Here is a 27,116-nt window from a genome sequence, read left to right on the forward strand (position 1 = left end):
ATCCAGAGTAAAGCCTAGACTCCAGGGAGGTAGCTCTTGAGGGAACTCTTCCTCCTTTTCAGAGGAATGGAGAGCTAAAGAAGACACAGGATGGATTAAAGTTTAAGCTTGAGCGAGGGGGCAGAAGTTGCTTTCATTGTGTTTTGGTTTTGAGTTAGGTTAAAAGATTCCAGGCAGAATCCCTGGGGCCATTCTCTGACAGAGGAGTGGAAGGGAAGAGGAGCCCTGGAGGGTGGCAGATGGTGTACAGATGACCAATGTTGTATGGGACACTGTTTGTTTGAGATGTTGGTACCCCACAAGGAGAGAGCCTTTAAAGTGACCTGTTTGGAGGGTCAAACTATGAGAAGAGGTGAACCACTGTGGGACTGCAGCAATTGTCAGTAGGTGGTGTTAGCTAGGAGAGAGCTGCTACACTACACCCTGCCAGGAGGAGGTGCTCTAGCAGTGAGTTCACCCTTCTACAGTACCAATGCATGGAAAAAATCCCTTTTAGAACATGACATACACAGCATGGGGATATTAAGTATTCCACAAAAGAGATCTAGTGTGGTTAAGGATGCTGAATTAATTATAGACTAATTTTGATCACTGATTTCTAATCATGTCAAACAATGTTTATCTGATGCTATCCAAAAATAGAAATCTTTAACCACATTTCATTTAGAATGATCATAACACAAGGAGTAGGAGTTTTCTCTTATTTATAAAAAATTGTGTCCACAAGGCTGGCACATCTTCACTGCACTTGTGTCCCTTTGCATTTGACTCCTCATTCTTTTTTTGCCACTTTACTCTCCTTCATTTTTAACATGTATTTGTCTGCCCGTCTCTTCTTGTTTTCCTTCAATTCACTACACAATCCCTTCTTACCATCTAACTGAAAAATATAGTAGGCAAGAGGTCTCCCCAGGGCTGACCCTATGTTGACCTATATTGATGGACGGGGATACAACCTGGCTTGCTCAAAGTAGCTCCCTGACTCTCTCCCTGAACACCAAACTCAACCTTCTCTTCAGAGCATATTCACAATCATCATCTTTGTGAGTAAGAATCCTGAATTAGAATCTAAAACCTTGGCTTGTCTTTCTGACATTTTGTGGATGCCTAATGGTCAGCTCAATTTCAACATGGCTAAAATAATACTCATAATCTTCCCTGACCAACACCTCCCTGCTATCTACTTTCTTGATCACTGTGGTCACCACCACCCTGCCAGTCACTCAGGCTTGTTATATGGTGTCATCTTTGGCTCTCACCTGCCTTAGCTCCTCACATCCTACGTCTAAATCTTGCTGATTGTTTCTGAAAAACATCTCTAAGTTCACACAGCTAAAACTCTGATCCAGATTCTCATCCTATTGTGTCTTGATTACTGAAACATCCACTTCTCTGGTCTGGATAAAAGTAGGGTTGCCAGCTTTCTAATTGTAGAAAACTGAAAACCCTTGCCCTGCCCCTTCCCAGAGGCCCCACCCCTTCTCTAAGGCCCCACCCCTTGCTCACTTCATCCCCCCTCCCTCCGTTCCTCGGTTTCCCCCACCCTTGCTCACTTGCTCATTTTCACTGGGCTGGGGCAGGAGGCTGGGGTGCGGGAGGGGCTGAGGGCTCCAGCTGGGGGTGTGGGCTCTGGGGTAGGGCCAGGGATGAGGTGTTTGGGGTGCAGGAAGGGGTTCTGGGCTGCGGCTGAGGGATTCAGCGTGTGGGAGGGGGCTCAGGGCTGGCGCAGGGGGTTGGGAGGGGGTGCAGGCTCTGGGAGGGAGTTTGGGTGCGGGAGGGGATTCTGACCTGGGGTTGGGACACAGAAGGGGGTTCGTGGTGTGGGTTCCATATGGTGCTGACCTCAGGCAGCTCCCAGGAAGTGGCCAGCATGTCCTTCCAGCTCCAAGATGGCTAGCAGGCTTTGCGTGCTGCCCCCGTCCACAGGTGTTGCCCTCGCAGCTCCCAGCAGCCAATGGAAGCTGTGAAGCCAGGGCTCGGGGTGGTGCCTGAGGGTGGAGGCAGCACGTGGAGCCCCCCTGATCGCCCCTCCGCCTAGGAGCCAGAGGGACATGCCAGCTGCTTCCTGAGAGCCAAGCATGGAACCTGCCTGCCCTGCTAGTGCTGTGGCCAACTGGACTTGTAGCGGCGTGGACAGCTGTGCTGACCGGAGCCACCAGGGACTGTTTTTGACCAGGCGTTCCGGTCAAAAACTGGATGCCTGGCAACCCTAGATATTGCTGAAAAGATCATTCTTCTAGCCTATCACTTTGACCATTTCATCTTCTTTTTTTTTGTCCCTCTTCACAACGTAGCCTATAAAAGTGAGGTTTTTGTTAAATAGAACTGTAATAGAAATGTGCTCAAATGTAGGTAGAAAATAGGGTTTGGGGGCCTAAATTTAGTCTTGATAATAATGAGGCCTGGTAAATGATGAAGTGACAGCTCAGAGATAAATTGGGACATCACCCCTGGTCATATTGTAAACATTTTTGGTTCTAAATGGTTTTAACAAAATTTTTAGATGAAATGTGAATGTTTTGGAAGGATGCTATCTCTCTATCTTGATAGTTGTAGGAAAGGCATTTATGCAGGGGTTTAATATTAAATAGCCAATGAGGGAGTAGAAGGTATTTTTATAATGTTAGTGGAAATATAAATATGGTAAAAGGCAAGCTTAATGTTAATGAAGGAGTGTTATAATTATACAAAGGGTAGTATGCTAATTTAAAATTAGCACACTCATGCACCATCAGGGTATCATTAGAGAAATGATTATATATCCATTCTTCTCATCCAGGGACTTATCACCCCTGGATATACCATTTCAGCTTGGAATGTGAGTATAAAATGCAGTGTATAGTTATTTTGTAATGCCTGTTTGCTTTAACTAATTTTATTTTAAATAGAATTAAAAACGTTATCACTTGTTTCATTCTCAGTGCTCCACTAAATTAAATGTATCTGTAACTATGCTGGAGGCTCAAACCTAAAGAATTTAATTTGGTTATTGGTATTATTTATTTTTTAAAATAATTAGAAATATTTAAATCAAAGCGTATAGCTGGCTCCCCCTTGCATCAAACTACTTATCCTTACTTTCAAGGCCCTTCAGGACCTACCCCTACCCTACTTATTTCTTATGCACTGTTGATATGTCGACTCCCATGTCCATTTGGTCAATGATTCCAACTTCCATTCTCCATTTGTTACATTTGCTCATAAGCATCTTTGTGCTTTCTCCCATGCTGCCGCTCGTGCTTGGGAGAAGGAGCTCTCTGCAAACATCCACAATGTTACCTCATTATTCTCCTTCACATCTCTCCTTAAAACTCTTATTTGCTGTCATGTGTACAAAAAACTTAATAGTTAGGTTGCTGGTGTGCAGTGACCACTCTGTATCATGGGGATGATTGTCTGTCCCCATTTGTCTGTCTGTATCCATCTACTGTTTCTTGTCTTATATTTAGACTGCAAGCTCTTTGGGGCAGAGTCCATCTTTTTGTTTATTTATACAGACCCCAGCACCATGGGGTCCTACCCATGACTAGGGGTTCTAGGTGACATAGTAATGCAAATAATAAATAACTCCGAAGAGAGTTTTCCAAATGTGACTGCAAGGCTCTGCTGATGCATTATCAAAGCAAACTGTGTAAATGAGACCTATCCCAGAATGTACTGTAGATGGCATCAAATCTAATCAAAAGTACACTGTTAGAGCTACCTTCGTTCTTTGCATCTCAGGGCACCTTGCAAGATAATAAAATTAAATTTTAAATAGCAGCTCACAATTATGACTAACCCAGTCAGATGATATTTGGATTGATAGTGTTTTATAGTTTATAAATATGGAGCCAAATTCTGCTCTTAGACACACCAATATAAATCCAGAATAACTCCACTCCATCTATGACTGAAGAACATTGTAGCCACACAAATATCCATAGATGCTAGGAAATTAATAACACAGTTTAAATAAGGACTTCTGGAGATCAAGCAGAAAAAGAATTTGCTATCAGAAGTGTAAAGTATTGACTTACAAGAAGAATCTATTTATAATGAAAGTCCTTGTACAACACCAATTTTGGATTTAACGGATAATAAAGCAGAAAATATTTTAATTCTGACTTTCAAGAATTTGTGACACTGATAAAATGCAAATGACAGGTGACAAAAGAGAGGAGAGAAGTCATATACGAAGGTGCTAAAGTCTATTTTTTCCCCCAGATAACAACCCATTATGCAAAATAAGAGGAAAGAATAAATCACAATCAAAGCTTTCCTTGAAGAATGAATAATAACTGGCATGGTTTCTACAGTGACTTTTATACAAAAAGGGATCTTGTTTTCAGGGATAAAATGACAGCAAAAATACTCGGGGGAGAAGAGTAAAGAAAAAGGAGGATTTAGACAGTGCAAGTATCAGAGTGACTTGCCATATCCCTAGATTCAGCTGTTCTCCCTGTTCCTCCTTTTTTAAAAAGGATGTGTAAGAAAGTTTTATTCATTTGTCCGTAATGGAGGCAGGTGCTTCTTTTGTCTTTGTACCTCCCACTCTAGAGCGGCAAGTACAATCTAACTGTTCAATAAATGTGAAGAGATGTCAACACCTCTGTATATAACACTTTCCCTCCTTTCCGCCAATCTTCCGCCAAAATTGTGAATGAACAATTTAAACTTCCTTATTCTTTGCTTACGAAGAGAAAAGTCAACATTACTCAAATGAAATTTCCTATCAAAATTATTCTGAGTCAATATATTTCAGGTGTGAAATAAATGCAATAAAAAGTGTTCATTATACAATTTTCATGCCAAAATCTGCTCTATTACACTGGTACAACTCCACTGCAGTGACTTAAAAGGGACTGCCCAAGTGTAAATAAAAGCATTGTGTGGCCCATGATATCTACCGCCAAGAGGTTGTCTTGATGAAATAACCCATCCGAGCATTGTAATGGACATTTCAGCTCCAGACCCTGTAGAACAACTAAGAAAACAGTAGTAGGAAACAAGACCCTTTTTAAAAAAAAGTGTTGATGGTAAACAAAACATTACCATTTAAACAAAACACAAACAGGGTTAACTTTGAACCTTAGCCTGAAGTCCTTGGGCCTGATTTCCACTGCTTAGCACTCTGTAGCTATTTACACCTGTACAAAGAGGGTTTAAAAGACTATCAGGTTAAAATGGTAGCATTTGATACCTGCTTTGTACAGATGGAAATGACTACATAAGGTGCAAGGCTGTGGAGAATCAGCCCCATGTACTGATCCCAGTTGAAGTACTGACCAGTTAAGGACTGTTGTGGTATTGCTCGGGTGACCATACATTTTGGTTCTGGACCATAAATACAACTTTTTGCATTGTTCCAGTTGGTTTAAACTACATTGGCCAGAAGGATGTCTAGCTTCTCTCCAACCTCTCTTCTTTCCTTTTCACTGAAGTCAGACACACCACCCTCCCTATTTCTAAGCTTCCTTTGCTCCCTCTTTGATTCTGTGGCCCTCTTTGATTCTGTGGCACTGCCTGCAGCATATAGACAATCTGAGGCAGAATAAAAGAAAAGCAGGAGGCTGCCTGGCAAGTGCCACACTGAGCCCAACATAGAGGCAGCTTCTGGGCTTGATTTCAGTAGAAGTGAAAAGGGGAAGCAGCACTGGAATGGGAGCCAGGGACCAGCAAAAGGAGGTTGAATGAAAGTAAATAGGATGATGGTAATATGCACCCATCAATTGCACGTCCTCACCACTAACCAATCCCATGTCACTTACTCCTGCCCATCTAACTACAGTATCTGTCTAAGGAGGTTATGGTGCCCGTTACTGGAGTATCTGAGCACCTCTCAACTTCTTGTAAGGTAGGGAAGTGCTATTTATTCCCATTTTTACAGATTGGGAACTGAGGACAGAGGCTAAGGGACTTACCCAAGGTCACACACAATCTGTAGAGGATCATGGACTTGAATCTACATCTCCTGAGTGCTAGTACCCTGGACCTTCATTCCTCTCTCATCCTCTAGTCCCCCATGACAAACACTGTCAGTTATCAACCTCTCTCCCATCCTTGCTCACACAAACAATCCCCCTTTTCATCCACCCTTTCCTATTTCCAGTACCTGCCACCACTGAACCTCCAGGCCACTGTATCTCAACCAAAGCCTCTCACACCAGTTCCCTGGCTCCTGGTGATCACTATAAGAAAGTTGCCCTGGTTTGGGGTTTGAAAATTTGGTCACCCTAGCTATAGGTTAACATTATAAAATATGTAAGAAAATGCAGTGAAATTCAAAATATCACATTAAAGAAAGGACATCTTTATATTTAAAAAAACTCCCATTAAAACTGTGAAATCCACCTAGGATAAACTGGCACTTACTGTACCTGTAAAACTTTAGCTGACTCATCCAAGAGATGCTCTACGCTCTCATTTTCAGGATTAAATTTGTTGAGCTGCTGGACCACTATTTCAATATGTTTTCCAGGGCTAGCCATCTTCACCATGCAAAGTCCTATAAATAAAGTAAATCATTAAATTTGTATGGCTCCTTCAATTGCAGCATAATGTATGTTGATAGGCTTGCAGAGACACGCATACTGCAGTAACGTAAATAGGAACATTCAGGTCAAGCGTTCAAAATCCCAATTGCCCAACCAGAAAGGCTAACAGAAGGAATGAACAGACAATATAAGCATCAATAAAATAAATAAGTGACAAATTATGAGGCCTCTTTTATTCTGACAATGTCTCTTTAATGATCATTAGGATAACATTTTCAACTAATTTCAATAGCAGATTATTGGGTGAAGTATATCTAAAACTTGTATTGGAGAGAAACAGTAACTCTAGCATGCATACTTTATGGGCCAATTTCTGCGCTAATTTAACTCACAGAACTTTCCTATTGAGATGTAACTGAAGACAGAACTTTAGTCTTAAATCCAATCTTAGGGAAAATACTCTCAAGATTGCACACTACCCCCTTACTCTGTTCCCTTTCCCACCTGATCCCTAGACTTAAAAGAAGTCTCTGTCCTGAGAACGTTTGTCTGTATATCACCATGCCTGTTTACATTGCCAGGTAAACATAATAATGTTCAGTGAGTAAAGTAATTATCTTGGTCCAGCCATGCGAACCAAAATTATCACAAATTTAATTTTTTCATAGTGAAAATAAAATGTTAAAAAAACCTCCCAAATCTTGTATTTAACATATATCATACACTTCTGTTAAAAAAGAATGCTTGATCAAGATTCTAAAAGGCTGTTAGAATACTTCCTAATACAAAGTTTCTGTACCTCACCTTCCAGCACTACTGCATTTCACTATAATTTTCATAACATGTTTAAATACTAATCTCAAACTGTTGAAAGGAAAATGAGTTTGTGTGTGATTATGTTTAATATGGGCATATAGCTAACAGATCTGATCAAAACACAACTGCTAACTAGTAAGACAGTTTCTGAGCAGTTTTATTATTATATAAATTTTATAAAGCAATTATATAAAGCTACATCATGTCTTTAAGGGACAGCCTAGAAGTGAGTAGTGCTGCAGAATCATACTGCCACAGAAAAAGCATTAGGAAGAATTCTGCTTCAGGGAAAACGCCTCCCAGAACCATCCAGTGTGCAAGAGGGGAATATTCACTTCTATATCCTTTTATGTGGTATAGTTTGCTCCACCCGGAATGACAAAATTCTTTCAGGCTCTAAAGATTTAGATAAGGGTGCCAGGTGGAATAGGTATCTATGTGGTTATTCAGACTGACCCAAGGCTTCCAATCCAACTACCATTGAAGTCAAAGGGAGTCTTTCCATCTGCTGTAATGGGAATTGGTTGGGGCCCTCCCCCTCTGAAAATCCTGAGCTTCACACATCCCCAGTAAAAATTAAAAAAATTGAAAATAGTTAAATGAAAACCAAGGTATTTTAAGCTCCATAATTAACTGTCAGACCCCCTGATACAGGTACTATGTAAAAGAAAAAATTTCTTAACAGTAGCAGTTTGGTGAGTTTGACTATATTTAAACAGATTGAGGTTTTATTTTAAAAAAAGATCATCAGATTGTTTATTCTTGATGCTGGCTTCAGTCAAATAAAACAGAACCAAATTCACAATAAGGTGGAATGGTATTAAAAATTAGGAGTAAAAACCACAAGCTGGTGCCTTGTTATCCTTCTGTTTGCAAAGTATAATAGGAGATTATATTTTCTAATCCTGAGCTATTAAAAAGTTTTCTGTATCAACAGACATTTTACCCTTCACTACCATATCCAGAATTTCAATTAATAGCCTTAAAAGGTTGCAACCCCATTTACTTCAGTGGAACTACTACACTTTCTTAAATCAGGACCAAATAAGGTTTTTGTGAAATTCAATAAGATTGAGTAGGTGCTGCTCAAAATGACCCAGATGCTTTTTTCATCTATGTGGCAGAGAAGGAAACAAAACCATGGAAATTGCAAAGAATATAGGGTAAAAAGCTCCACAGAAGGGAAATATGGGTACACCAGAGCACCCCACTTACCATATAACTTTCTGCACCCCTAACATTTAATCACACCACTTTATGACCATAATCAACTGGAGTTGGGGTACAACTCCTCTTTGCAGCATGCTTTTGTCTTAAGGCAGCATAACTTTAGATGAAAAAGGCTTTTTTTTAAACATACAAGTGGTATGGATGTACAATAACAGTTATTATAATGGAAGCTTTGTGTGCTGACTGGTTAAAGGACCAGACCCTACATTTGATATTTTCCTACATATCCTACCATGAATATATTTTAATGTGTGTAGTTGCATGCTCTGTAACATGCTTAGTAAAAATACTATGCCCTTGTATAGCATTTTTTTATCTGATGATCTCACAGTGCATTCTCACAGCTATTAATCCTTACACAAGAACCCTCAGGCAAGTCAATTTTATTATCCTCATTTTACAGATAGGTAAACAAAGGGACAGAGTGATTAGGAGTGGTTATCCAGGGTCACCACAATCAGGGATAAAGGTCAGCAGTCCTACTTCTCAATATTCTGCTCTAAAAAAAAGACACACACTGTCAAAATATTGTAGTCTGTTCTTTTTTTTTTCTATTATATTTATAGACATCTAGTCAGCCACTAGAATTCTGGTTAAACTATACAGTGAACTTGATTTTTTTCCCTTCAGTGATGCACATGATCATAAATCTTACCCATTTTTGTCTTATCTCTGTTTTGTCTGTCAAAAGTATACATTTATGGTCATGTATGTAACAGATGCTGTTTGTCTGTGTAAGCCATGTCTACTCGGTGTGGCTAGGCCAACACAATTGATGAACCTGCTACAGCCTTGGTGAAGAGAGTTGAATTAGCTTAGGTGGCAAAGATTAAACTATTAAGATCCAGAGGTCCCAGCTCTGATCCCTGTTGCCAATGACCCATCTAGGGGCATTGGCATTACAACTGGTGGCCTCTATAGTGAACTGAACTGGTAAGCCTCTGAACTGCATAACATGCTTGCCTGGCCAGGGACAGTATGTAAGCTATTATGCCTACTTGGTGTGGCACTTTGTGCCCATCTGGTGGTGGCTAGGCCAACTAGACATCTGAGCTTGGTACAGCCACATCTAAGAGAATAGGCTCTTTTAGATCAGGCAGCAGAGGATCATTTATTAAGCTCCAGATGTCCCAAGTTTGATCCCTACTGCTGACTACCCACCCTGGGGTGTAAGTAATTATAACTTCTTTGCCCGGTGATGCCCATTATAGCAGTGGTTCTCAACCTGAGGTCTGCGGACCTGGTGGGGGGGTCTGCAGATCCTGGGGGGTCTGCAGACTATGTATAAGAGATCCGTGAAAGGTTGTTGTTACCATAAAATAGTGGCTTTTAACCCTTGGGACTCTGCATAGTATTTTTCCAAATGGGTCTACACCTCCATACAAAAAGTTTTAGGGGTCTGCAAATGTAAAAAGGTTGAGAACCACTGCACTATAGAATGCTTACATGCTAAACAACCCCAGACAATAATAATGTTTCATGTATTTTATAGTGTTGTAGCTATGTTGGTCCCAGGATCTGAGAGACAAGATAGGTGAGGTAATATCTTTTACTGTTGGTGGAAGGAAGAAGAGCTCTGTGTAGCTCAAAAGCTTGTGCTGCCCATCAACAGAAGTTGGTCCAATAAAAGATCTCATGTATTTTTAGTACTTTTCATCTTGAAGGATCCCAAAGTGCTTCAGAAACATGCCTGTGGATATCACCCTGTCTGTCAATGTTATGCTTGTGGAGTAATTTAAGTACAATTTACTTGTCCTATTTTAGTAATTGTATATTGACAAATTAGTTTAAGTAACTGCATGTATACAACATCCCTTCTCTACCCTCTGTTTATTTGTTTGTCTCTCAGCTCCCATGATAGGGACCATGTCTGGAAATTGCCCAGTACATGGTGAGTGTGACCAGGCAGAAATAAGGATGAAAAGCAGCGACCTCTAAAATGGTAGGGGAGGCCAACAGCAAGTCTAATAAGTTCCACAACAGTGTGGGAGAGGGAAAATTTTAGCAAAGGATACTGAGGCAATGCTCTGTTCTTCTAACCAAACAAATAAAGTAAATCAGCCTTCAATTTCTGCACAGGGAGGGTGGACACAACTTGCCTTTTAAGGTTTCATCAGTGCTTAATTTGCAATGAAAGAGGTGCCAGGGCTCTAGCAATGTTGTGTGTGGGTTTTTTTTTGCTAACACTCAGAACTGATGCAGAAAACCCAGAGGTGCCGGGGCTCAGTCCTGGCAAGCCCTGGCACAAAATAAGCACTGGGTTTCATCCTGAAGACTCTCACACAGTGAACTAAATAGCAGCGAGCCTCAAACAGGGGAATGGCTGGGGCGAGCCCTAAACCGGGGTCCCTCTCGGGCGGGCGAAGGGCTGTGGCGGGACATTTGTATTTGAAGTTGAAGGCTTTGAATCCCTGGGCCAGTAGTAAGGGTCCTAGCGAGGCCCAGCCCCCCACTCACCGCTATGGGAGCCGCAGCAGAATCAGCACAGTCCATCTGGAGCGGAGACTACTTGGTTCTCCAGGTAGTGCCCTCAGTGTGCAGGCGCGGAGGCCTCTGGGATTTGTAGTCCACTCAGCCGTCCTCATTCGTGTATTCGAATAGTCCAGGGAGGAGTAAAAAACTACAAGACTAAAAGCAAGATGGCGGCAAATGTTTACATACTGTTGCCTAGTAACTGGTGGTCAGCGGGACCCCAGCTGGTGAATTTTTTTAGCCCCAGAAACTGCCTGAAACCTAATTAACCGGGTTGACTATAATAATTATTTACTTAATATTATTAAGTGGAAGCGTTAATTATTGCCCTGCGACAAGACTACAAGTCCCAGCATACAACTCGCCACCCTTATTTTCAGCGGCCCCTTGAGCTATGGCGGCGTGGCATGCTGGGAGTTGTAGCCCTCCCCTTCTGAGCTTGCTTAGGGAGAGGGATCCATGTTAAGCAAATGAGCAGCCGAGTGGGCGGGGTCAGCGGGGAGGGGGCCCCTCGCGGCCGCCTTCCAATTGGTCCAAGAGCAGAGAGCGCTGGTGAGGGGGTCCGCCCGTGCGCAGGCGCACGGATGAGCGCTGCTGCTGGGAGCTGCTGGTGGCGGCGGCGGTGGAATGTTTTGGGGGCTCTCAATGAAGAGAGGCGCCGCCGTTGCTGGCCGGTGCCTGGGCAGGTCAGCCTGAGGGACACTCCTCCACAGCAGGGCAGAGCCTCCCTCGCGGCTCCTAGCCTGACCGGGGCTTGCCAGCCCCTCAGAGCAGCCTGAGGAGGGGACGGAGTTTCGGCAGGTCCCCCCAGCCGCCTGCGGTGCCGGGGGAGAGGGATCCGCAAACCCCCCCCCCCCCCCCCGCCACCAGCAGCCGGGGGCGGGAAGCGGCCTGAGAGGCTGAGGCGGCCGCGGGGGCGATGATGAACAGGTTCAGAAAGTGGCTCTACAAGCCCAAGGTAAGTTGCGAGCCTGCTGCATCTCCGGCGCGCCGGCTCTGGTTTGGGGGTGTCCATTGTGGGTCAGCCCTTCCTGCGCGCCGGAGGGCGAGGGAGCCCCCCGGTGCCTGTGTGCGCGGCGACGGGCGCGGGAAGCGCCGGCCGGCCGAGGTGCCCTGTCGGATCCCGCGTGTGAGCGGAGTCCTTGGAGGGAGCCTGCCGGGCGTACCTGCCGCGCTGTGCCCAGCCCGTGCACCTACGAGCTGCTGTGGGCAGAGGAGGGAGCATGTTATTGTCTAGGTCTTGCCGGGCAGCGTCAGGGAAGGGGTCCGAGGAGGGGGTCTGGCAGAGCCTCACTTTGTGGGGCTCACCTGGACGGTGTGTGGCGCTCGAAAGGGATTTCGGCAGCCCGCCGCCCTCCCAACCTTGCTTGTCTCTCACGGGCATCCCGTGATTCGCTGTATCTTTAACTTGCAGCCGATTAGATCCTTGGCAGTTGACGAACATGCGGTTTTTTTTTTTTTTTTAATTATCAGGTAGACCCAGTTTTAAAAGGGAGGCAGTAGAGATCTATAGAGAAATAGGATTTTGTTTTATTTGTGCTGCTGATAATGATCCACTGTGTTTTCAGAGACAGCAAAAGAGTGCTAGGATTTGCAAGGCACCCGCATTCGAGTGAGCGGTTTCTCTGCGCGTCGGGAAAGCCCTTCAGGCAGCTTATCTGTTCAGGGAGGCGAGATGACAAAGCAGAGCATGTGCTTTATTGTTATTTGGACCTGACAACAAAAGAAGAGGAGGGGGAGGCTTTCGGATGCTGTTCTTGGGGGATAGTTGTCTCATTGGAGGTTCCTTACTGTGTTTGTCTTCCTGTGCTGATGTAGAGCTGCTGCTGGTTTAGCTGTGTGAGACTACTACTCTGCCAGTGTAATCTTCACTTTTCACAGTTACTAGGCAGTCCTTTATTCCCTTTGGACTTTTAGTTTCAATTAAACCCATGTAACAGCTGTTTACTGTGTTGCATACAATTCACTCCCAATTTGGAGAGCGAGTAAAACCTTCACATTTGTCAAATGTTGCTAATTCTATATTTTAATGGAATACTACTAAATATATAGGTTTCAGGGTAACAGCCATGTTAGTCTGTATTCGCAAAAAGAAAAGGAGTACTTGTGGCACCTTAGAGACTAACCAATTTATTTGAGCATAAGCTTTCGTGAGCTTCAGCTCACTTCATTGGATGCATCTGTAGCTCACGAAAGCTTATGCTCAAATAAATTGGTTAGTCTCTAAGGTGCCACAAGTCCTCCTTTTCTTTTTACTAAATATATATAAAGTGAGAACTTCTAAGTAAAGATTTTGTTACATTGTGGTTGGATGTCTTCTTGTTTTGCCTCCCAACATTAATTAATTAAAACGTCATAAAGCAAGATTTGTAAAACAGTTTACACCAGAATTATCAGAAGCTTCTGGGATAGGTAAAGTAATGGTAGGAGAGCAGTATTCTCTTTTGTATGACACTCTTGTCATAAACGAAAGGATGTTAATATTTTTGAACAGCTTACTGATGTCTAGGTGATGAATGGAATGCCCTGATACTGTAGTTGTGTTTATGTTCTCAAGTACCTAATTTAACTCTTGTAAATGTCACTATTTTTCTTTAAGTTTTAATTTTAATATGGTGTAAAGTCTCATTAAATCTTTCAGACATGGTTGCTACTTTCATCCAAATAGTAAGAACCAGTCCTTTTGTCATTTTATTGTATATTGGGATGATGCTATAAATAATAGTTTATTTGTTTGCTGGTTTTGTAGAATTTCATATATAATTTAATCCTGATTAACACTTTTCGAAAAAGGGATTTTTTTTAACCTAGTGAAATTGGAGACAGGTGGAATCTTCTTTCAGTTGTTTACTTTATAAACTTGATAGCACTTTGTATTTAGTCACCTTCATAGTTTCTCCCCTTCATAGACAGCTTGTTTTTTGTGCACACCTTTTATTTAGCAGCGGGGGAGAGAGAAGCCATTTTAAAAAAACAGGAAAACATCTTTGCAAAGCCACAAATTTAGTAGGAGAACTCACTGGTAAATGCAGTAACTGATGCTACTTTAACTTCCTTTTTGAAACTGATTAGATTTTAAAGTGATAGTGTTCCTTCTAATAGAGAATTCTAGATATGGTGAAACTGATTTACTGTTATAAGTAGTATATGTTTGCATACTACTGTTTCACTTCATTTGAGAGCAAAGGAAATTCTCAAACCTGTGGTGGAAGAGTATTGAGCCTCATAAAATCGGTATTGACATTTCAAATAGAACCATTCCCATTATGTTTTTAAAAGAGCAATACCTCCCTTTAATAAAAAAAAAAAGAGAAAAACAAAGTTACTTTCATCAGAAGGGGTATCACTTTTGTTCATACATGGTTTGCTTGCAAGGATGAAAGTAAGTTTTTGTTTCAAACAATTTTGTTCTTTTCACACTAGTGTAATTATATTCAGAATCAGTATTGTTCACTGTAATTGGTAATTGTGAATTCCTCCAGAAACAGCCACTCCTGCAGTAAGTATCTGTTAAAACATTTGTTACTGTAGAATATTTCTTAGAGTAACACAATAGAACTAAATACACACAGACTTAAATAACAAGTTTGAGTTAGAAATTAAGATGGGAATTTAGGATTAGGGATGCCTGGCACTTTGTCCATCACTTCCCGGGTTATGCTAGCTGCTTTCCCCTTCTATCAATTGGTCTAGAGTGTCCCCTTAGTAGGTTGGTCTGTCCCACAGTTCATTTTTATATAATTTAGCATGGTGATCTTTGGGGGGTGGGATAGACAGTGCTGGATTTGCACTCTATACATTTCCATCTGTGTGTCAGAGATATGAGGCATTCTTACACTTCTCAACTCCAGCCTGCTGCCACCAGCTCCCTCTTCAGTCCTAAAGCTCCTAAAATCTTAAACTTGGATCTTTGCAATAGCAATAAATTTTGCTGACACTACTCTTTTTGACAATTCTGTTGTTAGCCTTTTAGAGTTAATTAACTTAAGTGTTCAATTTTCTCCCCCCCCCCGTTGTTGTTTTTTTAGTGGGGTAGTGGTAGAATGCATGGTACTGAGTTTAGACAATCTCTCATCTTTCAAACCTGGGTTCCTAATACTATTCATACATGTTCCATAATGAATATGGCTTAGAATAAATACCAGTAGACATTTGTCCATCTCATAAAACTAATACACAACTTACTTTAAATCAGCACCAATTCTGTAAGAGAAGCCAGGGAATAGGGTAGCACAAGTATTGCACGTCACAAATGAGGTGAATAGATAAAACTATATGGACAAATTAAGTGTAGAACCAGCCTTTACTATACTTACCTCTGTGACGAAGTGGGACTGTTCTTAATGTTTCCTCTGAATAGTGTGGGGTGCCTCAGTTTTCCCTGTGCCGTTCTTAAGAATCTAGGTGGTGGGATAAGGGTGTATGATCCTTGCAGAGCTTTAGAGGGCAGGTATGTGCAGGGGTCTGGACACAGACAATGGCCGACACCCTGTTTCCTGGCAACTGGTAGCCTGGGCCCTTCTTCCCTGCAAGGTGAGAGCTAAAGAGTTGGAGAACAAAGGAATCAGTGACCTCCTGGCCCGGGAAAGGGACAAAGCCCAGAGGAGGAGGGGCTGGAAAGAGTTTCAGTTTGGGGCTGGCTGGGGATGTGAAGTGCAGACGTGGTTGTCCAGCTCACTGCCCCCCAAAATGGACCCAGCTGAGGGGTCCTGTTCTCTGTACCTACAAGCTCTGTTCTAGACCGTGTTCCTGTCATCTAATAAGCCTTCTGTTTTATTGGCTGGCTGAGAGTCATGTCTGACTGCGAAGTTGTGGGGCAGGACCTTCTGGCTTCCCCAGGACCCCGTCTGGGCGCACTTGCTGTGGGAAGCGCATGGAGGGGCAGAGGATGCTCAATGCTCCGAGGTCAGACCCAGGAAGGTGGAAGCCAGGTGAACTGTGTGTCCTGCAGACAGGCTGCTCCCCGAGAGGAGACTTCCCCAGAGTCCTCCCTGGCTTCGTAGGGAGCAGTTCCAGAGCATCGCCCAGGGACTCTGTGACAACCTCTGACTAGTGCTATCATACAGATGTAAACTTTACTCAATTGACTATAAGAACGTTTTTTATAAAAGAGATGCAGAAAAAAGTAAGTACATACAAACTAAATTAAAAATAAATTTCAGTTAGATGGTGAAAATATCTTTGGAAACATCCAACTATTGTGTGCTGTAGATTTAAGGAGTATTTAAGTAGTTTAAACAATTATATTTGAACTGCATACAGTATTTGCCAACTTTCAGATCACTTTGATTTCAACCTTGTGAGAAATTGAGCATATTATATTAAGAGACCCAGGCAACTAAATGTGGTGGTGGTAGATTTTCACCTATTACACTCACCTGAGATAGACTCATCGCTCCCTCACAAAGGGGGACCAAACTTGGAGAATCTGGGTGGCATAAAAGTAGGAAGGGCTGCTTCCTTATTGTTCACCTCCCTCATCTGGACCCTGTAGAAATAGGTCTGTGAGGGGACAAAGCAATGGGTTAGCTGCTCTCATCTATGTGGAGATTCCCTAACTGAGCTGATGCTAAGTGGATTAGAAAGATGCAGCATCTTTGGGGAACTGTCTCTTGGCGGTTTCAAAGAGCAAGTGTTCCCTGGCAGAGTAATGGGGTTGAAGTGTTTAACGTTTCCTTGACACTGTACAAGATAGGGTCTCAGTCAACTATGTAGAACAATCTAAATAGAAAATATAAATTGGATGTAAAGAGGAGGAAGAAAAGCTAGCATCTTTTTTTGGTCAAGTTTTTTTTTTCTGGTTGGTAGTTTAAGTTTCTAGGTTTGAGACAGCATTTTTAGTGATGGGTTAGTACTTGTGGGTATTAGGGAAGAACTCAATTTTCAGCAGGGAACTGATCGAGAAGGTAGGCATCTGACATGTCTCAAAATCCCTATCAGCATAGAGGGCACTGAAAGAGAGGGAAGAAAAGTAGGAGAAAAACATGAAAGGAGGGGTAGTACTGCTGACTTCAGGAATTTAAAATTATGAAATGGGCTCCAAAAATTGTGAGATTTAAAAAAAAAAAGTCTGCATTTTTATTCTGGTTTTGGAGCTTTTACGGTTCATGTTTTAAAGCTTTTTTTTAACAACCATGAATGCTAGAAACTTAAAAACAAAAAAGAAAGCTGAGGTTCTTGCATAATTGACTTTCTTAAAGATCTAGTATCCGTAATCAAGCAGTCAGTATTGTAAGAATTGCAAACTTGGGAAGCATTAGGCAGAATTCATTGCGGTAGTGGAGAGGGGAGGGGCAGTAGGAAGAAAAGGACACAGATATAGGTGAGACAGAAAATGGTTGCTGTTGTTTGTATTACAGTAGTCCCCAGTGGCTGCAACCAAGATTTGGGCCCCCACTGTATAGACACATAGTAAGAGAGAGTCCCATCCCCCAAGACATTACAAGAGGCAAGATAGACAAAGAGTGGGAGGAGAAACAGAGACATAGAAAAATGAAGTGAGTTGCCCAAGGTCACAAGCAAGTCAGTGGCAGAATCCAGAATAAGACCTGGACCCTCAAGCAGTGTCCTAGTCACTAGACCACACTGTCTCCAATCATGCTGGTTATGGAAGGGGAAGCTAAGAGAGCTGTATTTGCTGCAAGTGGGAGGAGAAGGAGTCAAAAAGCATAGTGAAATGGTTTGAGTAGCTAGTGAGGAAGATGATTTTTAGCTGCTGTAGTAAATGGACTGGAGGGGCGTGAGATGGGATACAGTAACCATTGTTTTGAATACCATAAATTGTTTCCTAGTTGCTAGTTTCCTGTAAGTCTTATTTTCTCTTTCTGGGACTCCAGATTTGATATGTCAAGGCAGATTTTGTTTTGAGTGTTTTCCCTTCTTTTGGAAGCAAATGCAGACAGGGATTTCAAGCAATTGTATTCTTGAATTGCTGCATGTTGATAGGACAATAGTTATCCTGTTTGCTCTCTTATGTGTTGCAGGCTTCCAGCCTTTGCTGCTGCCTTTTTAAAAAAGTGATGGCTTCTTCTTTTAGATAAGAGGGTTTCTCACCTGTGACTGAAATGTGTGTATACACGTAATGGAAAAAAATCTTATCAGTTCAGTTGACTTCTTATCTTGTACTGACAGAACATTCCACATGTGTTAGGTCAGAGGCTATTTCACAAGTGGTATCAAGAGGTTAGTGGAAAGTTGGGCCTTTAAAGAGTTTTTTGTAGTTTCAAAACTAGCTTTAAATCAGTGATGATATCGAAAGCATTCAGAAAAAATTAAGTTAAAGGTGAACTGGAAATGAATCACTTATTCTTTTGTATGGCTGTTGTTTTAGACTTGTGAAAGTGAAATACAGGTTTGCTGATGCTAAACCTGCAAATAGGAGCAGATAAGATAATTATAAATATATTAAAGGAGTACTTGTGGCACCTTAGAGACTAACCAATTTATTAGAGCATAAGCTTTCGTGAGCTACAGCTCACTTCATCAGATGCATATCGTGGAAACTGCAGCAGACTTTATATATACACAGAGAATATGAAACAATACCTCCTCCCACCCCACTGTCCTGCTGGTAATAGCTTATCTAAAGTGATCATCAGGTGGGCCATTTCCAGCACAAATCCAGGTTTTCTCACCCTCCACCCCCCCCCCCCCCCACAAATTCACTCTCCTGCTGGTAATAGCTCATCCAAACTGACCACTCTTCAAGTTTAAATCCAAGTTAAACCAGAACATCTGGCAGGGAGGGGGGGTAGGAAAAAACAAGAGGAAACAGGCTACCTTGCATAATGACTTAGCCACTCCCAGTCTCTATTTAAGCCTAAATTAATAGTATCCAATTTGCAAATGAATTCTTATATGAAACAATACCTCCTTCCACCCCACTGTCCTGCTGGTAATAGCTGTCATTATATAAATATATTAATAATCTTGTATTGTTAGATTTAAAATAGGGCATTAAGTTAATTTATTCAGTAGATAAATATTTAGAAATTGGTGTAAGCAAAAAGGACCATATGAGAAATGTGTGTTAGAGATGTACTCAAAGTAACACCCATAAACAAAAAAATGCAGGAGTATAGACTCAGATGGTTTGGTCATGTAAAGGGCAGTCCTGACAACTCTGTGGGTAAGAGTCCAACAGAACAAGATTAAAGGCAAAAAGACGGAGGCTGAAGTGTTGGGATGTCATAAAGGAAGATATGTTAGCATGTAGTGTGTTTGAGGACATTGGATTGACCAGATCATTTTGGAGGGAGACATCTTATAGAGCAAACTCCATTTGATGGGCTTAATGCCAGGAGGAATAAAAACGGAATTTCTAAACATTTCTTCTTCCTGTGAAAACAGAATTTTCTAGCTTGTCACAGGTGGAATTTTTCACGCAAAACCTGTCTGTGCCAAAAATAAAAATAAAAATGCAGATTTGGGTTCAACTGAAACAATTAGTAAATTTGGGTAAATTTTTGGCAAATTTTGATTAAAAAAAAGTTTCTGGAATACAAAATATGTTTCAGTATTTTCCAAAACACAATATTTTGACTTTTTTCTTCTTCAGGAAAATGTTTTATTTTGGTATTTCCCTCAATCTTATTTAAACAAACATTAAAGAGACACTGAAAGTGAAACAAAACATTTAGTTTGAGTCAAACCAAACAGTTTGACTCCATAATGATTTTTCTTGTGCTCTTTCAGTTCAGCTTGTGAACAGAAAAATCAGTTGCATAGCTCTAATGACAAATTATGGCAAGTTCAGAGTTGAAAGCTTGGAATATTCAGCTAGGGTGCAATCTGATTGAAAAAGAGGTAAAAAGTATAATACAAATTTACGTGGACCCTTAAGTAATCTTTCTCTTTTTTTTAATGGTGTCACCTGAACAGTTTGTTTTTTCTAGGCCATAGGATGAGTAAATAAAACCTTTGTAATTAATTTTGGTCATGAAAAATCATGAGAAGAAAGTTTGTGATCATGAAGAAATTTGTTTTATATAACTGTGAAGTTGGCGAAATAAAATAAATAAATGAAACTTTTCAAAGAATATCTTTCACTGAGAATAGTACAACCAATTTACATAATTACTTGTGAAGCAGAAAGCATCCTATTGTAACCTTTCTGCCCATCAGAGTTGGCAGCAACAAGGGCTGGGTTCAGTATCTAGGGGTTCCATTCCAATAACACAATGCAAAACCGGCTTGAGCCCCCACCCAGTGACCTGGGACAAATGTATACCACCCCCGCTGGGTGCTTCTAAGAGGCAATACTTCCCGATTTGCAAGCACAGAGTCTGAGTGTCGCAAAAGCCTTTTAATAACGGAGAGAAACAATGCGGCATTATATTGGGGAAACACCAACAGGATTCATAACACAACCTGTGATCAAAAAACCCACCCTAAGCAAATTGGGGCATGTCCTTTCCCTTTCCTTTCCCAAAAGTCACCCAAAGTCCCAAAAGTCTCTGTCCCTGGTCATAGAATCATAGAATATCAGGGTTGGAAGGGACCTCAGGAGGTCATCTAGTCCAACCCCCTGCTCAAAAGCAGGACCAATCCCCAATTAAATCATCCCAGCCAGGGCTTTGTCAAGCCTGACCTTAAAAACTTCTAAGGAAGGAGATTCTACCGCCTCCCTAGGTAACGCATTCCAGTGTTTCACCACCCTCCTAGTGAAAAAGTTTTTCCTAATATCCAACCTAAACCTCCCCCACTGCAACTTGAGACCATTACTCCTTGTTCTGTCCTCTTCTACCACTGAGAATAGTCTAGAACCATCCTCTCTGGAACCACCTCTCAGGTAGTTGAAAGCAGCTATCAAATCCCCCCTCATTCTTCTCTTCTGCAGACTAAACAATCCCAGCTCCCTCAGCCTCTCCTCATAAGTCATGTGTTCCAGACCCCTAATCATTTTTGTTACCCTTCGCTGGACACTCTCCAATTTATCCACATCCTTCTTGTAGTGTGGGGCCCAAAACTGGACACAGTACTCCAGATGAGGCCTCACCAATGTCGAATAGAGGGGGACGATCACGTCCCTCGATCTGCTGGCTATGCCCCTACTTATACATCCCAAAATGCCATTGGCCTTCTTGGCAACAAGGGCACACTGCTGACTCGTATCCAGCTTCTCGTCCACTGTCACCCCTAGGTCCTTTTCTGCAGAACTGCTGCCGAGCCATTCGGTCCCTAGTCTGTAGCTGTGCATTGGGTTCTTCCGTCCTAAGTGCAGGACCCTGCACTTATCCTTATTGAACCTCATCAGATTTCTTTTGGCCCAATCCTCCAATTTGTCTAGGTCCCTTTGTATCCTATCCCTGTCCTCCCACGTATCTACCGCTCCTCCCAGTTTAGTATCATCCACAAATTTGCTGAGAGTGCAATCCACACCATCCTCCAGATCATTTATGAAGATATTGAACAAAACCGGCCCCAGGACCGACCCCTGGGGCACTCCACTTGAGTCAGTGCAGCGTCAGAGTTCGAAAGTTTATCTGCAGAGTTTTACCTCCCAATGTGGGTGGAGATGGGCGGTTACTGGGCACCTTACATGGTCCAAAGCCGATTGTCCCACCTCTCCATGGGGCTCCGCTCCTTTCCACTCCACCAGTGATCCCACGAACAGCTCTGCTCTGCCAGCTGCCCCCATGAGCTGCTGCAGCCGTCCCACAAACTGCTTCGCTCCACCAGCCGCTCTGCTCTGCCAGCCGTCCCATTAGCCACTCCAGCCATCCCACGAACTGCTCCACAATATATCTTCAGGCCCCTCCATTACTTAACACAACACTCAGTGATTTCAGCTTGTAGTAGGGGAGCCTCAGAGCTAGTACACCATGGACCCAAAGTGAATTCAGCTTAGCAGCCTTTAACTAGACTCCTAATAGAATCAAAATTAGCTCTGATATTCCACAGAGGAGAAAGGAGGAAGTGCAATTAGCATGTAAGGCCCTCACCAGGGGGCCCATACCACCAGGTATGACTTAAATTTTTTTTCCAGTCCCCAGCCTCTCTTAATTCACTAAATTTTGGAACCCATGTCCCTTGCCTAGTGAGTGCTAGTTAGTTAATGGCGAGTCCCTCCATCATAACAAAAGGCCAAGTGTAGTTCCACTGTCCCTGATTCACATAATCAGGATAATAACAGTTTATTCTTCCTGCCCCAATAACAGAGAAACTAGGGATTCCACAGCAGCCAAAGTGACCATTTGGGCAACTATGGGCTCATGCTAGGCGGGGTGGGTGTGCCTATGCAAATGAGATCAGCCCCTGAAGTTCTTTTCCACAACTTGCCACAGCTCACCACCAGATGTCAGGGTGGAGCTCATCCTGACTCTGCTTACACTATGTAAAATTATGGGCTTTAGAATGTTCAGCCATCTGATTTATAATGTGCGCATTAAAAGAAGAAATGAGACTGGACTCAAGCTCGGAACAGAATAGCTGTTTGGTTGAGAAATCCTGAGTAGTTGAATTCATCTTCAGTTTGGACAAAAAACACTTATTCTGTAGCTCTAGCACATCAGAGCTCTAGCATAGATTTGTCAACTGTAGATAGTCAACTGTACTGCAATCATTCAAACCTACCTTGTCTCAAAAACAAACAAAATAATCCAACCAAATAACACGGCTAACGAAATCAAACTAACAAAAGTCCAAGCAGGTATTGCGATTGACTTGTGAGTCAAAGCATCCACTCATAACTAACCAGTGGTCTGGTCTTCCAAAAACATCAGTGAAAGCCATATTTCACCCATTTTTTTTCTAGCCTGTCTCTTTTTCACTTTGTCTGTTTGTTTAAAAACAGGATAAGTGCATGCCCTTCACATCAAAACTAAAAGTAAAATTAACCTTTTCCTTTTTCTAATAAAGTTTAACAAATTTATTTGAGCATAAGCTAGCTCACAAAAGCTTATGCTCACATAAATTTGTTAGTCTCTAAGGTGCCACAAGTACTCCTTTTCTTTTTGTGGATACAGACTAACACGGGTGCTACTCTGAAACCTAATGTTTGACTGTCTGTTTTGCAAAATGACTCAACCACGGTTTCAGAATAAATGCTTGTCTTTGATTTCTTGTTCGTAACCAAGATAATGTGCAAACATGACTGGGAAACAAACCTCCTTGTCTCCAGTTTGATAGTACAGAGTACTCACTGATTTGCTTCTTGTTTTTTTGCAGTTGGGTGTTTTGGGGAAGAATTTTCTGTTGACTTTTAAGGTGCCATATTCTGTTTTTTTCCAAAAAAGTTCACTGTCACAGGTACCAGTACAGAATTCACTATTTGCAAAATCGAGGACTCCTTGTGATACCTTAGAGACTAACAAATTTATTTGGTCATAAACTTTCGTGGGCTATAAGACGGCTACCCCTCTGAAACCTATTATGTATTTGGTATTCAGAGACGGAGAATGAAGTTCCAGAATTAGACTCAAACTGGAAATGCTGCTAATGGAATGTAGCTCTTAATCTTTTATTTTTGTGTGACATCTTTGAATGAATGTAGTGTTTGTGAACAGTGCCTGACTGACATTCCTGGACAATAAAGTCTACTTATCTGCAGATCTGGTACAGCCTGGGTCTATCAATGTGCTTCATCTACATCTGGTCGGAAAATGGAACTTGCCCTTTGGGAAATTCTGACACTGACATTTTGTTTTTGGTCCCAAATTGGGCCTAAAAATCAATCTCAAAATATTTTGTGAAAGGAAATATTTAATTTCAGAAACATCGAAACAGCATATTAAAAAAACCCCTCTTTGGTAATGTCAGCATTATAATACTAAAATGTAAGTATAGCAGAAGAAACAAAGTCAGAATGTAACAATAGAATGCTAACTTCATTTCAATTTTGAATAGTCTCAGAAATGTTTCCATCAAATTTTGTTGAAATTGACACATTACCACAAAAATGTAGATACTGATGAAACAGCATTTTCCTATGTGAAAAATGTACCATTAAATTTTTGACCAGCTTTATCTTAAATTCTATTCTGCCTATGGGATTAGAGGATAACAATGTTTGTGGTCTCTGCTAATCCCTTGAACTATCCTGTCACCTTTCTTCTGGTGTATTCTGAAGCTGTACTGTATATATTTATTTGGTAGAACTCTCGGATGCCTTTTAGATTCTGATTCCATGGGATTTAACAGGTTAGCATTAATTTCCCTCTTGAATAGCGTAAGAGACTCATCAGCAAAAATGTCTGGTCTGGAAGGGTACACTTACTAACTTTTTTTTTGTTTTTGAAGACCAAGGATGGATGTATAGTTTCAACAATCACATTCTGTTTGGTGCCAGAGGAATCTTTTGAATTGTAATTGTAGAGCAGGAATTTTGAAAGCGGGTATCTGCCTCTGCTTATAATAGAGGGAAATAGCCTGTGGAATATAAGTAGATTAGCTTTTAAAAAATTTAACTGACTTAAGTTGTGGAAATTTCAGATACAATTTGTAAGAACAGTGAGTATTTTGTTTTGGCTCTTATGTTCACACTTTGAACAGATAATGAAATGGCTGTGTGTTAACTGATTATACATCCTTGCTGTTAACAGATGCACAGAGAACAAGAGGGTTGGGGTTGGGGAGCAGAGCAGCTGGAGCTGCTGGCTCCTTTCTCTAAGGCTATGGCTACACTGGCACTTTACAGCGCTGCAACTTTCTTGCTCAGGGGTGTGGAAAAACACCCCCCTGAGCACAGCAAGTTACAGCGCTGTAAAACGCCAGTGTAAACAGTGCCCCAGGGCTGGGAGCCATGCTCCTAGCACGCTAAGCTAATCCCCTCGTGGAGGTGGAGTACCAGGAGCGCTGGGAGAGCTCTCTCCTAGCGCTGGCGCATGACCACACTGGCACTTGAAAGTGTTGCTGTGGGAGCGCTCCCATGGCAACACTTTCAAGTTTTGAGTGTAGCCATGCCCTAAAGAAGTGGACAAGTCTGGGAATAGACTGGCCTGGAAGATGCTGGGTTTTTTTGTTTTTTTTTTTTTAGAGGGAGGGAGAAGAAACCGACTCAGATGCCGCTATTTCCCACTCCCATCCTGGAAAGGAAGCAATCTGGTACAAGCATCCCCACAGCTCTTTTTAGGAGGAGGAGGACAGTCAGTAATTGCAATGACCCAGGCGATACTTCTGTCTTCAGTATTGCAGTAGAAGAGACAGGAATGAATCTAATTGGATGGTTGAATATGGTTGAGACACATGGCCGGAAAGGGTTACGCCAAATGACCCCAATTCAACCCTCAAAGACATATGGGGAGATAATTTTTGTGTATTTACATATATATGGGTAGAAGTCAACAATGTAATCAACAGTCCCTGTCTATGCTGTAATCTCTTAATTCAGAGATCAAAAGAACATCCTAGTATTTAAACGAACTGTAAACACAAGATATTGCTGTATTCAACTTTTTGAAATGTATAGCTGATCATCTGTGAATGGTGAAAAACAGGCAATTGCCTTACATTAATTTGTGTAGCTAAGTATCAGTGATGGACCTACTTCAAAGTTGCCCTGATTACCTATTGTAAACCAAGGGACTCCAACCTGTCAAAGAAGGCTTGAAATTGTATAAAAGATCCTTGAGTCCTGATCCTGTCATCTCAGATCTGCTTGAGGTTTCATGCAGGGAAAGCCTAGGCCACAACGACTGAGATCTCAGTTCTGATTTGACTGGTCTGAAATACAAACATTGGACTATAACCTTTGAACTATTTCTGAAAGAACTCTTTGCATCTACAAAGCTCACCATCTCTGTTATAAATCTGAACCTCAGTGAATTGAACTCACGTCTGTATGTATATTGATCTTTTAACCATACTCTTTTTTTCTTAATAAATTTTAGTTTAGTTAATAAGAATTCGCCATAAGCATGTATTTGGTAAAGATCTGGAATATTTATTAACCTGGGAGGTAGTATGTCCAATCCTTTGGGATTGGTAGAATCTTTTCTTTTATTAATTCTACATCATATCTGACTTGAGTAACTAGGTGGAGGCCTGAGGCTGGGTTACATTAAGGGAACTGTGTTTTGGACCTCTGAGTAGCCAGTAAGGTATAACAGAAGCTGTTTAGTGCTGGCTTGGTAAATCTAAGTACTGTACTGGAATATCCACCAGCTTTGGGGATTGTCTGCCCCATTCTTTGCAGTTCACCCTAATTGACTGACCTCAGCTGTCTTCCCCCAGGACCCCGGTCACATGGATGAGTGCATGCTTAGGTGGATCAGAATGAGAGGGGCTCAATTAAAAAAAAATGGGGTGGGGGGGGAGGAGAGAGAGGAAAGGATGTGGAGAGGGGGAGAAATGAGGCGCATGTTTCCTCTAATGCAGAAACATAAATATGGAGTGAAGCTAGGAATGGTATAGAGCACAAGAGACAGAGTAATTATTCTTTACAGGTTATTAAATAGAAAGTTGATTGGCAATGGTATAACTAAATATAGTACACAAGTGTTTAAAAATGCACAGCAATGGCCTCCCGGGAGTGTGTTGGTAAAAGTAGTTCTTTCACCTAGACTAGCCTGCTTAGTCCTAGGGCTAGTAGGTGCTGAGAACACTTCAAGTTCCAGTTTCTAGTAAATCACAGAGAATCTATTGCTTGTGTAGGAAATTAAAGCAGCAGAGCTTGATGCACACAGGATCTTTGAGATAAAAATGATTCTTCATGAATCATTGATAGTGGTTTTGTAGGTCTTCCAAAGAGATAAGATATCTTCTCACATTTAACCCACGGTGGAAGGGGGCTAGAATGAATACAACTGCAGATGAAGTATTGAAATGATTAGCTGAGCAGTATTCCAGGGCCTTTTTAATTGTTGTATTTACTTTATCAATTGATTTGTTATATTTACAATTAGTATTCTGTTTTGTGTGTAGATGCTGCATAACCGAGATTAACAGTGGCAGTAAGAGTTGATTCTAGTGTGCGTGTTCTATATGTAATACACCAGAACAGATAATGCACCAGTAAGGATGTGCAGTTAAAATAAACTGCTGGTAAATTCAAACAGTCTTATATAACTACTCATAATCCTCCATAGTGCCTTTATTCCAAGATCATAGATCATTTTACAAACACTTAATACATTTAGCCTCACAGCAGGTAAGTTTGTGTGTGGTGTGTGTTTTTTTTTTTTT

The 27,116-nt window shown here is 41.7% G+C and overlaps 2 protein-coding genes across 6 annotated transcripts in view; one reads left to right on the forward strand and one right to left on the reverse strand.

The window, feature by feature from the left end:
* Positions 1-11,114, reverse strand: part of CFAP99 (cilia and flagella associated protein 99) — a 104,964-nt gene extending 93,850 nt beyond the window's left edge. For both annotated transcript variants that reach the window (XM_084626974.1, XM_084626975.1), the window contains exons 1-2: positions 10,980-11,114; positions 6,360-6,487 (exon numbers count right to left, since the gene is read on the reverse strand). In XM_084626974.1, the coding sequence (XP_084483100.1) occupies positions 6,360-6,479 (120 nt within the window). In that variant the 5' untranslated portion in view covers positions 6,480-6,487; positions 10,980-11,114. The remainder of the gene's footprint in view (positions 1-6,359; positions 6,488-10,979) is intronic.
* A 461-nt stretch (positions 11,115-11,575) lies between these two features.
* ZFYVE28 (zinc finger FYVE-type containing 28) overlaps positions 11,576-27,116 on the forward strand; it is a 308,906-nt gene continuing 293,365 nt past the window's right edge. For 3 of the 4 annotated variants that reach the window (XM_084625714.1, XM_084625713.1, XM_084625719.1), the window contains exon 1: positions 11,576-11,952. In XM_084625714.1, the coding sequence (XP_084481840.1) occupies positions 11,914-11,952 (39 nt within the window). In that variant the 5' untranslated portion in view covers positions 11,576-11,913. The remainder of the gene's footprint in view (positions 11,953-27,116) is intronic. The other variant, XM_084625715.1, reaches the window with a different exon arrangement.

Source organism: Lepidochelys olivacea, assembly GCF_965140295.1.
Source record: "Lepidochelys olivacea isolate rLepOli2 genome assembly, chromosome: 4".
Taxonomy (NCBI): domain Eukaryota; kingdom Metazoa; phylum Chordata; order Testudines; family Cheloniidae; genus Lepidochelys; species Lepidochelys olivacea.